The 13,606-nt window shown below is 30.5% G+C and overlaps 1 protein-coding gene across 1 annotated transcript in view; it reads left to right on the top strand.

Annotated features, from left to right (window-relative positions):
- The window catches only part of LOC107483208 (berberine bridge enzyme-like 8), a 3,100-nt gene extending 1,438 nt beyond the window's left edge, over nucleotides 1-1,662 (top strand). The window contains exon 2 of the mRNA XM_016103828.3: nucleotides 7-1,662. Coding sequence (XP_015959314.1) covers nucleotides 7-1,583 — 1,577 coding nt within the window. The 3' untranslated portion in view covers nucleotides 1,584-1,662. The remainder of the gene's footprint in view (nucleotides 1-6) is intronic.
- Nucleotides 1,663-13,606: the final 11,944 nt, after the last annotated feature.

Here is a 13,606-nt window from a genome sequence, read left to right as displayed (position 1 = left end):
TATCAGCAGCAAATTCAGCTCACAACACTTTCCTTCATTGCCTTGTAAACCATTCTTCTGACCTTTCTCACCCCATAACTTCATCAATCTTCACACCAAACAATGCTTTATTCTCTTCAGTGTTGCAATCGTACATTAGAAACCTTCGTTTCAACACCACCACAACAAGAAAACCATTCCTTATAATCACCGCATCACATGTATCTCATGTGCAATCAACCATTGTTTGTGCACAAAAGCACAACAAGCTGATGAAAATCCGCAGTGGCGGCCATGATTATGAAGGGGTGTCTTATGTGGCAGAGGAGCCATTCTTCCTCCTAGACATGTTCAACCTCAGAGCCATTGAGATTGACATAGAAACTGAAACAGCTTGGGTCCAAGCTGGTGCAACACTTGGTGAGATCTACCATAGTATTGCTCAGAAGAGCAAAATTCATGCTTTCCCTGCAGGTACATGTCCCACTGTTGGTGCTGGAGGACACATAAGTGGTGGTGGCTATGGAAGCCTAATGAGAAAATATGGTCTTTCAATTGACCATGTTATTGATGCACAAATAGTCGATGCTCAAGGTAGAGTTCTTGATAGAGAATCCATGGGTGAAGATCTCTTTTGGGCTATTAGAGGTGGTGGTGGTGCTAGCTTTTGTGTGATTCTTGCTTTCAAACTAAAGCTAGTTAGAGTTCCTGAGAAAGTCACTGTTTTCCAAGTTGAGAGAACATTGGAGCAAAATGCAACTGATATAGTTTACGATTGGCAACATTTTGCACCGTATACTGATTCCAATCTTTTCATCAGGGTTGTTCTTGATGTGGTAAATGGAACACAAAAGGGAAGAAAAACTGTGAGGGCTAGTTTTACTTCATTGTTCCTTGGTGACTCAAAAAGCCTTGTTTCTCTCATGAGTGAGGCATTTCCTCAAATGGGTTTAAGGCAACAAGATTGCATTGAAACAACATGGATTGAATCAGTTCTGTTCTGGACTGATATCAAGATTTCAACACCTGTTGAGATCTTGCTTGATAGAATGCCACAATCACTTCACTCATTGAAAAGAAAATCTGATTACATAAAGGTACCAATTCCCAAAGAGGGCTTGGAAGGGCTATGGAAGTTGATGATTGAGTTTGAGGACACAATCCTTTATGGCCATCCTTATGGTGGAAGAATGGATGAGATTCCATCATTTGAAACTGCTTTCCCTCATAGGAAAGGGAATCTATGGAAGCTTCAGTACCAAGCAAATTGGAACAAGGAAGGGAAAGATGTTGCTGATTACTACATAGACTTGACCAGGAAACTTCACAAGTACATGACTCCTTTTGTGTCCAAGAACCCTAGAGAGGCTTTCTTCAATTACAAGGATCTTGATTTGGGAATTAACCATAATGGTGAGAACAGCTATGTTGAAGGTAGGGTTTATGGTTATGAGTATTTCGTGGATAACTTCAATAGGTTGGTTCAAATTAAGAACAAGGTTGATCCTTCCAACTTCTTTAGGAATGAACAGAGCATCCCTACTCTACCTTATGAGGTGATATTATTCAATGATGCTTACTCAAAATTATTCATTGATTTGTAGTTTTTTATTATAGATTTGATGAAACTGTTGGTCTTATAATTTTATAAAATTTTTAATTAGTTCTTTATATTTTTTTTAATTAGATTCTTATATTATTTTAATTTTGTAATTAAGTTTTTTTTAATGTAAAAAATATTAGAGTTAACTGAATATTTTTTCACAAATTGAAGGTATTTATAATTAAAAACTTAATTAAATATTCGACTGCATGTATTTTAGTAAAAATATTATATTAATTTTAACATTTTTAACATAAAAAGAATGTAATTACAAAATTAAAAGCAATATAAGGACTAAATTGAAAAGAAAACAAGTATAAGGACCTAATTAAAAATTTGATTAAACTACAGGAATCAATATTCAATAGAGTAATTAAACTTTTATTATAGGTATCTTAGTTGCTAGATTGGTTTGAGAAACAAAAACCACACCAAGTCTTTTCCTTTTTTTTTCTTTGAACTTGAATTTGTTTGTTATAGTAATAAAAATAGAATTTAATTTTAATGCATTAAATGTAAAATAATTTTACACGTATATTTAATTACGTAATGTTATGTTAGTAAAAATAACTCTTTTTTATTTTGATTGCATGAATACTCATCTAAAAGAATGTATGTGATTAGACGATTATTACATAATATTACGTTAGTAAAAATAATTTTTTTATTTTGATTGCGTGAATGCTCGTCTAAAAGAATAATTTACTATTAATTATAAGAGTGAATACCCTTTTCAGTCCCTAACCATTTGTTTATGGAACATGTCGTACTTTGACGATCATCCTTAAATCTCATTCAGACCCCCATTCATCAATGAAAATGGACAAATCGACCTCTACAATCGAATGGCAACCGATTGCCCGTCTGATATATTAGGTTAAGTTCGACGTGTCAATTGTCAGTGCTACGTGTCAATTCTAAATGGTTGCAAGGACTAAAAAGTTCCTGTCTATCTCTTCTTCTTCCTCCTCCTCTTTTTCTTTCTCTACTTCAAAGCCATTATCAATGGCTACTCACAAACAATGACTTAGAACAGAGAATAAAATAAACACAAACCAAACCCAATCGCCACCACCATATATTACCTTCTCCGCAAACCAAAATCACTTCTTCACTCTCAACAATTTAATTAAGGTTCAGTTCCTTTATCAATGGAGCCCTCCCTTCTCTCCCTCCCCTTTAAACAACATGGACGATTCTTCTTCAATTTGGGACCTTATCTTCTAGATTTCAACTTCGACGATGACCAAATTCTTCTACCCCTTAACCCTCATCAATCATCTCAACCGTTGGATTTCGATCCTCCAGCTCCTCCTGATCCACACAATATTCCTTCTCCTCTTCGCAGGCCGGGTTCTATGCACGTGCCCCGAGATCGATGCTCAACTTGAGAATGACGATCTCCTTAGCAAGAAGCGTGTGCGCACCACTTTTTTCCGCGTGTGGCTCACCCTCGACGGTTTGTTGGCAAGTTCCTGGCTGTGAGGTTGATATCACGAAGCTAAAGGGCTGGGTACCACCTAGGGGTGGTAATATGTACCCTACCCACGAGCACCCAACTCGATCTAACTCGGTCGGGTGGGGTTGCTAACCTGATTCGCAGCGGGTAGGATAGGGTGCGGGTAGAGTTCTTGTGCGGACGGATAGGGTGTGGGTTGAGTCTCAATCCTATCCGACCAATCCGCATCTTATATATGTATATATTATATACTTATATAAAAATATGTTTCTAGTGGATATTGAAGCAAAAACTTCTTACTAAACGCAAAAAATCATTAGCCACCAAAAGAATATCATTAATTAATAATTTAATACGTTTTCTTTTATACAAAAGTCAATTTTATTTTAAATTATTATCAAGTTATATAATAATATTGTATGTTTTTGGTAATCCGCAGGTTAAAAACGGGTAGAATTAGAGTTAAAATATTCTTAACCCGCGAGTAGGATAAAATTGAATTTATATAAAAATTTCAACCCACAAATAGAGTTAAAATTGAATCTAAACCTTATTCTACTCTATCCATTACCACCTGTAGTACCACCGGAGGCATAAGGTTCGCCTATTGTTTGTGGGTAGTATATTTCTTTCATAAACAATATCATAAAAGTCTCATACAAATGGTAGAAAAATCAGATCTTTTACTTTAAATTCATTTTTATTTTTTGAGTTTGTGTCTCACCGCCATACTCAAAATAAAGAGAATTAATTTATTGAATTTTTTGTGGATGAATTATTTAAAAGTCATTTGTTATTAAATAACTAAAAAACCTCAGCTAAATGGTTTAGTTTGTATGGAAACTGTGATATCCACGTTAAGACCATGAAGGTCTTGGAAGCATCATGTCTCATACTATTTTGGGGCATAGTAGAGATATAGAACACACAAATATTTTAAATTACAATAATAATTTGTATTTGTTATATTTTCGGTTTTAAGTTATTGTTTGTGGGCAGCTATTGATAATGATTGATAATGACTATGAAGTAGAAAAATAAGAAGAAGAAAAAAAAAAAAAAGAAATGGACAGGAATTTTTTAATCTCTGCAATTTATTTAAAATTGTCACATGACATTTATAATTGACACATTACACTTAACTTGATACGTTAGATAGATAATTAATGGTCATCCAATTATAAGGATTGATTTATCCATTTTTATTGATAAATGAAAATTTGGATGAAGTTTAAAAATAATTAGAATATAACATATTCTACGAACAAATAATTAGGAGTCGAATATTCACTCTAATTATAATGAATAATATTTTGCTTGCTTATAAACACATTGTTAAATAATTAAAATAATTGACTCAGAATTTTAAAACTTTATACCTAAGGTAATGAACAAACTTCTATCGCTTAGTTAAAGAAAAATGGGCTCACTCTGTTCAACTATTTTATATATAGGAGCTATTTAGATAAAGATGTTTAAAATATCTTTTTTTAAATATATTTTTAAGTAATTAAAATTCAATACATATAATTGATTAAACTATGTTATTTTTATCAAAATTAGATCAGATAAATTGATTTGACTAAAAAATTAGTAAATTATATTTTGAATTGGTCTAAATTAATATTTTTTTATAAAAAATAATTACAATATTCCTATTATAAAAAATAATTATATTAAATTTTAGTTAAAAATAAACATCTTTAAAAAAAATTTAAATACCGGAGTCTCTCTCTTTACATATTACCTTATCTCTAATCATTGGTCATATCTTAATAATTGAATTTATGAGCCATACATGTAATACAACATCTCAATTATTAAAAAATATAATATCCACTTAAAAGTTGAGGTTCACACCAATTATTGTTCGGTTTTTATTGGTGAGTGATTCCAAGAGTACAGTTCAGTGATAACAATTGAGTGGTTCCAGTTGCACATCTTTTGGCAATTGGCAGGCATGCTGATGCTGAAGTATCCCTAATTCGATGTACTTTTATATTTTATTAGATCTTGTCTTTTTGCTAAAAAGAAAAATAATAAAATGAAAATTATTTGTCAACAAAAATAATAAAAAATATTAATTAATTATTATTTAAAAAGATTATTACTTTTTCAGTGAACAATTTTTTTTTATAAATTTTTTTAACCTTTTGTTCATCATCTACTAATTAATTAAATAATTATTTATTAAAAATTAATTTCTTAAAAATAAAATCTCAAAATAAAAAATATGCAAAAAATCTTGGCGACAAGTTAATAGATTTTAATTGGCACTAAATGCTATTTATTTTTCAAGACAAATCACCTAAAGAAATGAGATGAGTTTTAATATTATGAAAATGTCCTAAAACAAGTACACTAAAAAATAAAAGAAAAAGATATTTTTTATTAAAAAAAAATTCATCAAAATAATGGCGCTCAAATAAGCACAAATTATAGTAAATCGAATTAAGTAGCTTCGAATTAGGACCACCCATAATAAATTTAAACCAATAGTTTCAATTGGGGAGTTGCATGGTTAGGTAAATCGAATGAGAGTATTTTGATTTAATAGTTTTGTTAGCTCGTGATAAATCAAAGCCAATTGTTTCGGTTTAAATAAGGTGTTGTCCAAGGTAAATCGATGCTACTTATTTCGATTTAGTGTTGGCAAGCTATATAAAATAATTCGAATTTGTTAGATGCGAATTACATTTACAATTCTCCACTCCACTAGAAATACAAATTCTTTGAAAAAATCTTAAAAACTCCAAATATGGAGGACGACCCGGATTGTATATATCGTTTGGACGGAGTTGTCCATATTGTTGTATCTTGTGTTTGATGTATCTCTTGTCCTAAATTCGGATTCTGAATCCGGAGATTTCTATTGTGTCATGGCCTCCAAGTCTAAAATCGAAATGTGCGGAGAGTATTGTTGACTTCTCAAACTCGATGCTCCATCATGCATCCCGGACTGGAATACTCCTCCATAGATCGTCATCGCTATCATTGTCAATCATGACGGATTCCACATCATTGTCATCCCGCAATATATCTTCGACGGCATCTGGCTGTCCACTCTTCCCTGAAGCCGGGATCATGACAGGAGTACCCGACCACTATCACAATAGCAAGTTGACGGAAAGATCGATTGTCACCTATTTCTCCATCATCAACGTAGTTTAGATTAGCTGCGAACGATGAAGATGCCACTAACCCAGGCTCAGGTGCAATGACATGCACAAATGACAAGGAACCAACATGTATCGAACTTGAGGCTCCTGGCATTGTTATAAATTGAGGATTCTGATTTGATCCTCCTAAACTACAAATCACATCTCCAAGTTTAGCCAATAGCTCATAGGTCATCATCTCAGGAAAATGACGACAACAGTAAAACAAAACTTGCAAATCTTCGTCACCGTTTATTACAAAAGGGTCGTACTTCACATCATCTCAAACAATATAAATCAAAATTCTATAAAATAACTTCTCCACTTGTTTCATGCCTTGCCATCCTAGATTTTGGATTATAGTTCTCTAAAACTCAACAAAACTTGTCGAAGGATTGATAAGGACACTCAACAAATCTTTATCAGTGAATTTTATTCTCTCTTGCGTTTTTTTCTTAATCGTTACTAAAATGCTATTCTCACTAGTCATTGTAAGTGTCACTCTAATAAAAAATTAATGTTCTGTTCATATATATATGGTTGGACTAATACACTAAATCGAATTAATAGAATTCGATTTAAGTATGGTTATCTTCAATGGTAAATCAAATCCTTTATACTCGATTTATATGGTTTCACCAATTTCTAATAAATCGAAACAATCTCATTCGATTTACCTAGCTATGCAACTCCCCAACGTGACATCACTATTAAATCGAAGTTATTAGTTTAAATTTACATGGATGACCCTACTTCGAAGCCCTTAATTCGGTTTATTATGGTTTATGGTAAATTGAATTCACTCAATTCGATTTATATAGGAAGACTTAAAATTAACTTTAATCAATTCGATTTACATAAAATAAGGACTCTCACAAATAACTTTTCATTTTAGGATATTCACGTAATATTAAAACTCATTCTATTTCTTTAGGTGATTTGCCCACATGTAATATTATTTTCCATTTTTTATTGGGACTTCAATATGTTAGGAAATTCTAATTTATTTATGAACAATATATATATTTATCACAAATTAAGTTATTTTATAAATGATTTATATAATGGTGACTTCATTTATTATTATAAATGCTAATAAAATAAGTCATTATTACTTTTGATATGAAATTAAATGAGAATAAAACTAGAAATACTATTGTATTTGGGTTTTAGGGTTTAATGGGTGTCACACTTAAATATAAATAGTGACTTCAGAATTTTGGTCCCGAATATACTAAAGCGGCCTCCGTAGTTTTTTTTTTTTTTTGCATCAAAGAGTTATGATTCAACCCTATTAGAGATACAGAAGACTTAGTTGAAAAAGATAAAAAAAAAAAACTAAATTCTTTCAATGCTCATGAGTTAAAATACGTTTTTGTATTCAAGTATTTTTTTAAATGATTTAATATGAATGATTTTAAGGTTAAAAAATTTTAATAATTTTTAACAAATGATATCAGAGATATTTACGATTGAATCATTAAAAAAATATAAATTTATTTATTTATAATTGAATCTTGATTAAATTTATGAAATTAGACTCAAATTAAATTTATAGAATTTTTTCTTTTCAAATATATTTTGTCCAAATTAACCAATGTGAGTATAGCATTTATATTGATTCGTTAATAAAGAATTCAAAATTTTGGTTATTATTATTATATTTGAATTCAATGTTGAGAGTTTGGAAAAAAAACTTTTGGCATTTCCTGTCTTATAGGCTCATGGATCGAGAATCAATTCCTTGATGTACAGGACAATTTAAATTGCTATATTATAATAAGAATAATAATAATAAAAGAATATTATTATTGATATGGATTGAAAGGCCTTTGCAAAAGGGTTTATTGAGATAATAATTTGATAATGAATTATATAATATTATAAGTATGTCTAAAAAAATACAATAATTATGTGTTTATCGGATATGCTATATTTATATAAATTATTAGATTTTATTAAATAAAAATTAAAGGTTAATATAAAAAAAATATTGATAAATTTTGATAAATACAGAATATTTTAGTATTAACAGGTATAATGTATCTGTTAATTTATTATTTTATTTATTAATTTTTATTAAAATAATCTATATATGATAAGGCAAAATGAGAAATACTTTAAATTATAATTGTAATGGAGTGTAGTTTTAGTTTAGGAACAAAAAGGTTGTGTACTAAAATCTTTTTAATTTTCATTGTTAGTATATATATACGACTAAGTGTATTTAATAATTCTTTTTGTATATTTTTAAATTATCTTTCATTTTTATTGTTTTATTTTTCATAAACTTTTTATTAAGAATGATTTGGAAATAACATAAAATAAAAAAGTGAAATTATTAATTAAGGAACGACAAAATTATTCTCCTAATAATTATTAGGGAAAAAGACAGATAAGTCTCTGACTTTTTAAGTTTTTGACAAATACATCCCTGACAAAATTTAAATACAAAAATGTCCCTGACTTTAACAAACGGAGGATAATTTAGTCCTTCCATCTATTTGCCTTTCATACACCTAACGGAACTGGCTGACGTGGCTGAAACGGTGTCCAGGTGTCCGTTACGGTATCACGTTGGAAGGGGAAAAAAGTTCGAAGGACAAATAAGTCCTTGACGTCATTTTACAAATAAAGTTCGAAAGACAAATAGGTCCTTGAAAATTTTTTTTCAAAATTAATAAACTCATTTCTTAAATTCTCTCATCTACCTCTCTCCATTTTTATATTTCTCTCTACTATTTTTACTTTATATATAATTATATTTTATATTAGTAATTTGATAAATCAAAATATGTCATTCGATATTTTTTTACAATTAAAATATTTTAAATGTAAAATTATACACATTAAATTATTTTAAATTTTAGATAACGAATGTTAAAATTAATTACTAATAAAAAATTAGACTTTTTCATATAAAAATAATAACTAAAAATCTTATTATTTAATTTTTTATCTGCAGATATCTTGAGTATGATGAAAACTGAAGTAATGCAATTTAACAAATTTTAATATAATACACAAATGCACTAAAACTAAACTAATGCAATTTAAGAAAAAAGAGTAGAAACATAATAAGCCCAATTTCTACAATTTTAATACAAATAATTTAAATTGTAGAATAAAACAAGTTAACTAGATTTCAAAATACAAGCATAATTTTATCAGAAATTATTTTTAATATGGAAAGAAAATTGGTGTTTTGGTTGAATATTGACATTTGAAGTGTATTACAGTATCGTGGAAATTATTCAACACGCCCCCACGTGTTGGCTAAGATGCTGCCACGTGTTCAACACGCTCCCCACGTGTTGGTCAGAATGATGCCACGTGTTCACCACGCCCCCCACGTGTTGCACCACGCCCCCACGTGTTGATTTCCCACAAAAAAAAATCCACCCATCTATAATTACACCACATTCTCCCATTTTTAACAAAAACACCAATATTTTTTCCATACAAAAAAAATTAGCCTAATTTTATAAACTAAATTCTCATAATAGAAATAGAAGCATAATAGAAGTATAATGAAAAAAAAATTCTCAAGGACCTATTTGTCCTTCGAACTTTTTTCCCCTTCCAACGTGGCACCGTAACGGACACCTGTACACCGTTTCAGCCACGCCAGCTAGTTCCGTTAGGTGTATGAGAGGCAAATAGATGGAAGGACTAAATTGTCTTCCGTTTGTTAAAGTCAGGGACTTTTTTGTATTTAAATTTTGTCAGGAATGTATTTGTCAAAAGTTTGAAAAGTCAGGGACCTATCTATCTTTTTTCCTAAATAATATAATTCTAAATACATGCCTATCACATTATATATTTACTTATATTAGTAAGACCTAATCTAACCAAGCATATATAATTAAAAATATAAAATATATAAATACAAAAAATATAAATATTTTTTATTCATTAAAATTAATTATAATGCAAAAATTTTTCTATAATATTAAAAAATTATATTAAAATGATATTTTAAAGGCAACATAAAAATATAAAATAATTAAATTTTACTTTATATTACTTGATAAATAATTAGTTTATTATATTCAATACTTATTAACTAACTACTTTTGTTAAAAATATTATTGTATAATATAATTTTTTTATCAAATATTTGTCAAAATATAGTTTATTTAAAATATTACATATAATAATGAAAATATTATTTTTTCCAATTTTTTTAGAAAAACTGAATAAATAATATGTATCAACTACGTATATGTATCATATGTGTGTATGTAATAGTGACTGATATAGAATTGGTATATATTCTTTTATTCTTTAAATTCTCTAATATATATGCCACTTCATGTGTAAACCCCAGTTAAATTAGTAGATAATTAGTCAATAAATTAGTTTTTAATAAGGAAGATTAGAAATGCGAATATTATATCAAATTAGGATAGAACTCATCAAAACAAGAATTTTGACACTAATTTCAAAGAAATCGATCCAAGATTGGATCGAATGGGATGAACCAGTTGAACTGGGCCGAAATCGGGCCGTCGGTCCAACTGGACCAACCTATTAAATGAAGCCAAGCTTCTTTCTCTTCCTCGTTCAGCTCGAGCAACGTGAAATGCATCCAGGGAAAAGAGAAAACACCGAACCCATACAGTGAACTTTAATCCCCCGTAACTTTTTCGTCCGAGCTCCGATCGCCGCACTGTTTGCGGCCACGCATTACTGCGTCGAATTCTACATTTCTATCTGAACAATTTTATAGGTAACTTGTTTAATCACTCTCAGCCTTATCTTCTCCTAATTTTTGAATTTTGAGTGGGAATGTTGAATTTCTTTGATTTCTGATGTTTTAGGATCTAATTAACTTGAGGAAAATGTTCACTCTTGCTTATATAAATTTTGGGTAAAGTGAGGATACAATAATTCTATTTTAATTTCATAGAATTTGAGCTTTGAATATTAAATTTGATATATATGTGTTATAAATGTGTATTAGGTCGAAAATAAATAATTGGAGCTTGGAATTGTGAATATTGGAACTCGAAGAAAGCTGAGTTTAGAGTTTGTTGAGTTTTGAGGGGTTGCCTTGATTTTGAATAAATTGCTTTGGTCATTACGTGAAAATCGGCCAAAATATGGTTTAAGTTTCTTACATTTAATATATAATGTTCTGTGAAAACTTAGACTAGATGACCATAATATAAGTTGAATTGTATGGAATGGTATAATGCTAAGTATACTTGATATCTATGATGTGGCTTGATTGTATAATAGAGATGGTTATTATGTGGACTTTTTAATGAGATATGAAGAATGGAATGGAGTTTGATTGAAAATTGAGGTTTGAATGTTTTTGTAAAGGTTGGTTTTTAGCTGAATTTTGGCGAGGCATAATTTGGCTTCTGGATCTTCAATTAGTTTCCAACTTATTTTAAAATGAAAATTTGGTTCGTGATGTTTATATCGTTCGAAGAATGGAAGGGATTGAGTTATGTCCATCGGAAGTTTGGATGATAAATATGTGGTTATGCTGCTGAAATTTTCAATGTTTGCAGCTCTCTGATGATCAACTGCTGGTTTTAAAAAGGACGTACGTCCACGCGTGCACGTGGAATGTAAATTTTGGTTGCGCGATGCGAGTAGCTTTATGTGTACGCGTGACAAGAGAATGTGCGCGCGCGAGCTGCACTTATGTATTTCCACGCTTACGCGTGAACCACGCGCACGCGTGGACCCTATGTCAGCAAACTTGATTTTTAATGTTTTAAACGGTATTTTAAACTTCTAAACCCCTTATTTTAATTCAATTGGTCATAAATAATAGTGTTAAACCTGGTACTCAGATGAAGTTAGGAAAAGAGGATAGCTTGAAGGTGAAGTAAAGTTGAAAAGTGATGAATTGATTATGAGATGTTATGGATAAGTCGTATGTGACACTTGACTGGATATTCTGATGAAAGATTATGTATGAAATTTGGCTTGAATGATTTAATGATCTGAGATATGAGGTTCCCTAGATAAAGTGTCATGGCTTGCCACCACGTGTACCAGGTTAAAAACTCGATACTCTGTTGACCCTACGACATAAGTGTGACCGGGCACTATATAAATTCCCAGGAATGTAACCTCCATTGAGCAATATCGATTATTTGAGAAAAAGCTATGCATAGACTCTTGGGGATGCACATCGGGGGACATTCACATTTAAGTATTTTCAGACTTGTTGGGTTGGCTGGATAACCGACAGATGAGTCTCATCAGCCATAGGACAGGCATGCACCATATGCATTCTACTTGAATTACTTGCTGTGCATTAACTGAGTGTGCCTAAATGTACTTGTCATGCTAAATGTATATCTGTTACCTGCAGTATTTGTAACCTTCTTGTGCTTGCCTTTATCTGTTTATCTGTCTGTGAAATGCTGACGGAGATGGAGGAATGGAGGAATGGAAGTATGGGACTTAGATTTAAGGTTGAGTTAAGTTAGGTTTAGATACTCTTAGAAAACCACATTTTATGGCTTCTGTTTAATACTTTAAGCTCTGTAAAGTGAGTGTCGGTGTTCTAGGATTGCCTCTGGCATTCCCAGGACCTTATATCTTATGTGTGTGGCACATTTACCATACTGAGAATCTCGAGTTCTCATTCCATACTATGTTGTTATTTTTCAGATGCAGGTTGAGAGGCATCTCGTTAGGCGTCTGAACTCTTGAAGCGAAGTGGTTACTGGGTTATTTTGCTATGCTATGATGTATATATATGTACTTAGCTTTCTCTCCGCATAACTTATTCTTTTGATCCTCTTAGAGGTTTATGGAGAGACAGGATTTTTTTATGTACATTGGAGCTTTGGATATGTATATATGTATCTGTATGTGTATATACTCTCCGGCCAATCTTGGCTTCGCAGGCTGAGTCAGGAGCTTGTTATTTTGTATCTTTGACCCTCTGTTCCTGTTTTGGATTACTTTACACTTAACAGCTATAGTCTTTCTTAACACGCAAGTTAACTTATTTCTTGAGCGTTTCGCTTTTATTTCGCAATTTTTTACTCCCTCTATTCTTCAAGACTCCTAGCATACTATAATCTTTCTGCTATCATATGTACATATTTTTATTTTAGAGGTCGTAATACCACACCACCTATGTTTTACGACTTAAGCGTAAAGCTTTGTGTGGTAGAGTGTTACATCATGGATCTATCTTATAATTTTTCTTATTCATATTTCTTATTCATATTTATTATTTATATTTCTTATTCATATTTATTTTGTGGTAATATTAAGTAGATAATAATTTAAAATTATTTTTTAAATTTAACATTTATAGTGTCATATATATAATATTTATAATATTTATAATTATATATATTATAATAAGATCATTTTTTTATTTTATATTATTTCTAAATATTTTTTTATTTTTCTAGTTAAATT

The sequence above is a fragment of the Arachis duranensis genome, chromosome 4, assembly GCF_000817695.3.
Source record: "Arachis duranensis cultivar V14167 chromosome 4, aradu.V14167.gnm2.J7QH, whole genome shotgun sequence".
In the NCBI taxonomy this organism is placed as follows: Eukaryota; Viridiplantae; Streptophyta; class Magnoliopsida; order Fabales; family Fabaceae; genus Arachis; species Arachis duranensis.
This window is presented reverse-complemented; position numbering and strand designations above follow the sequence as displayed.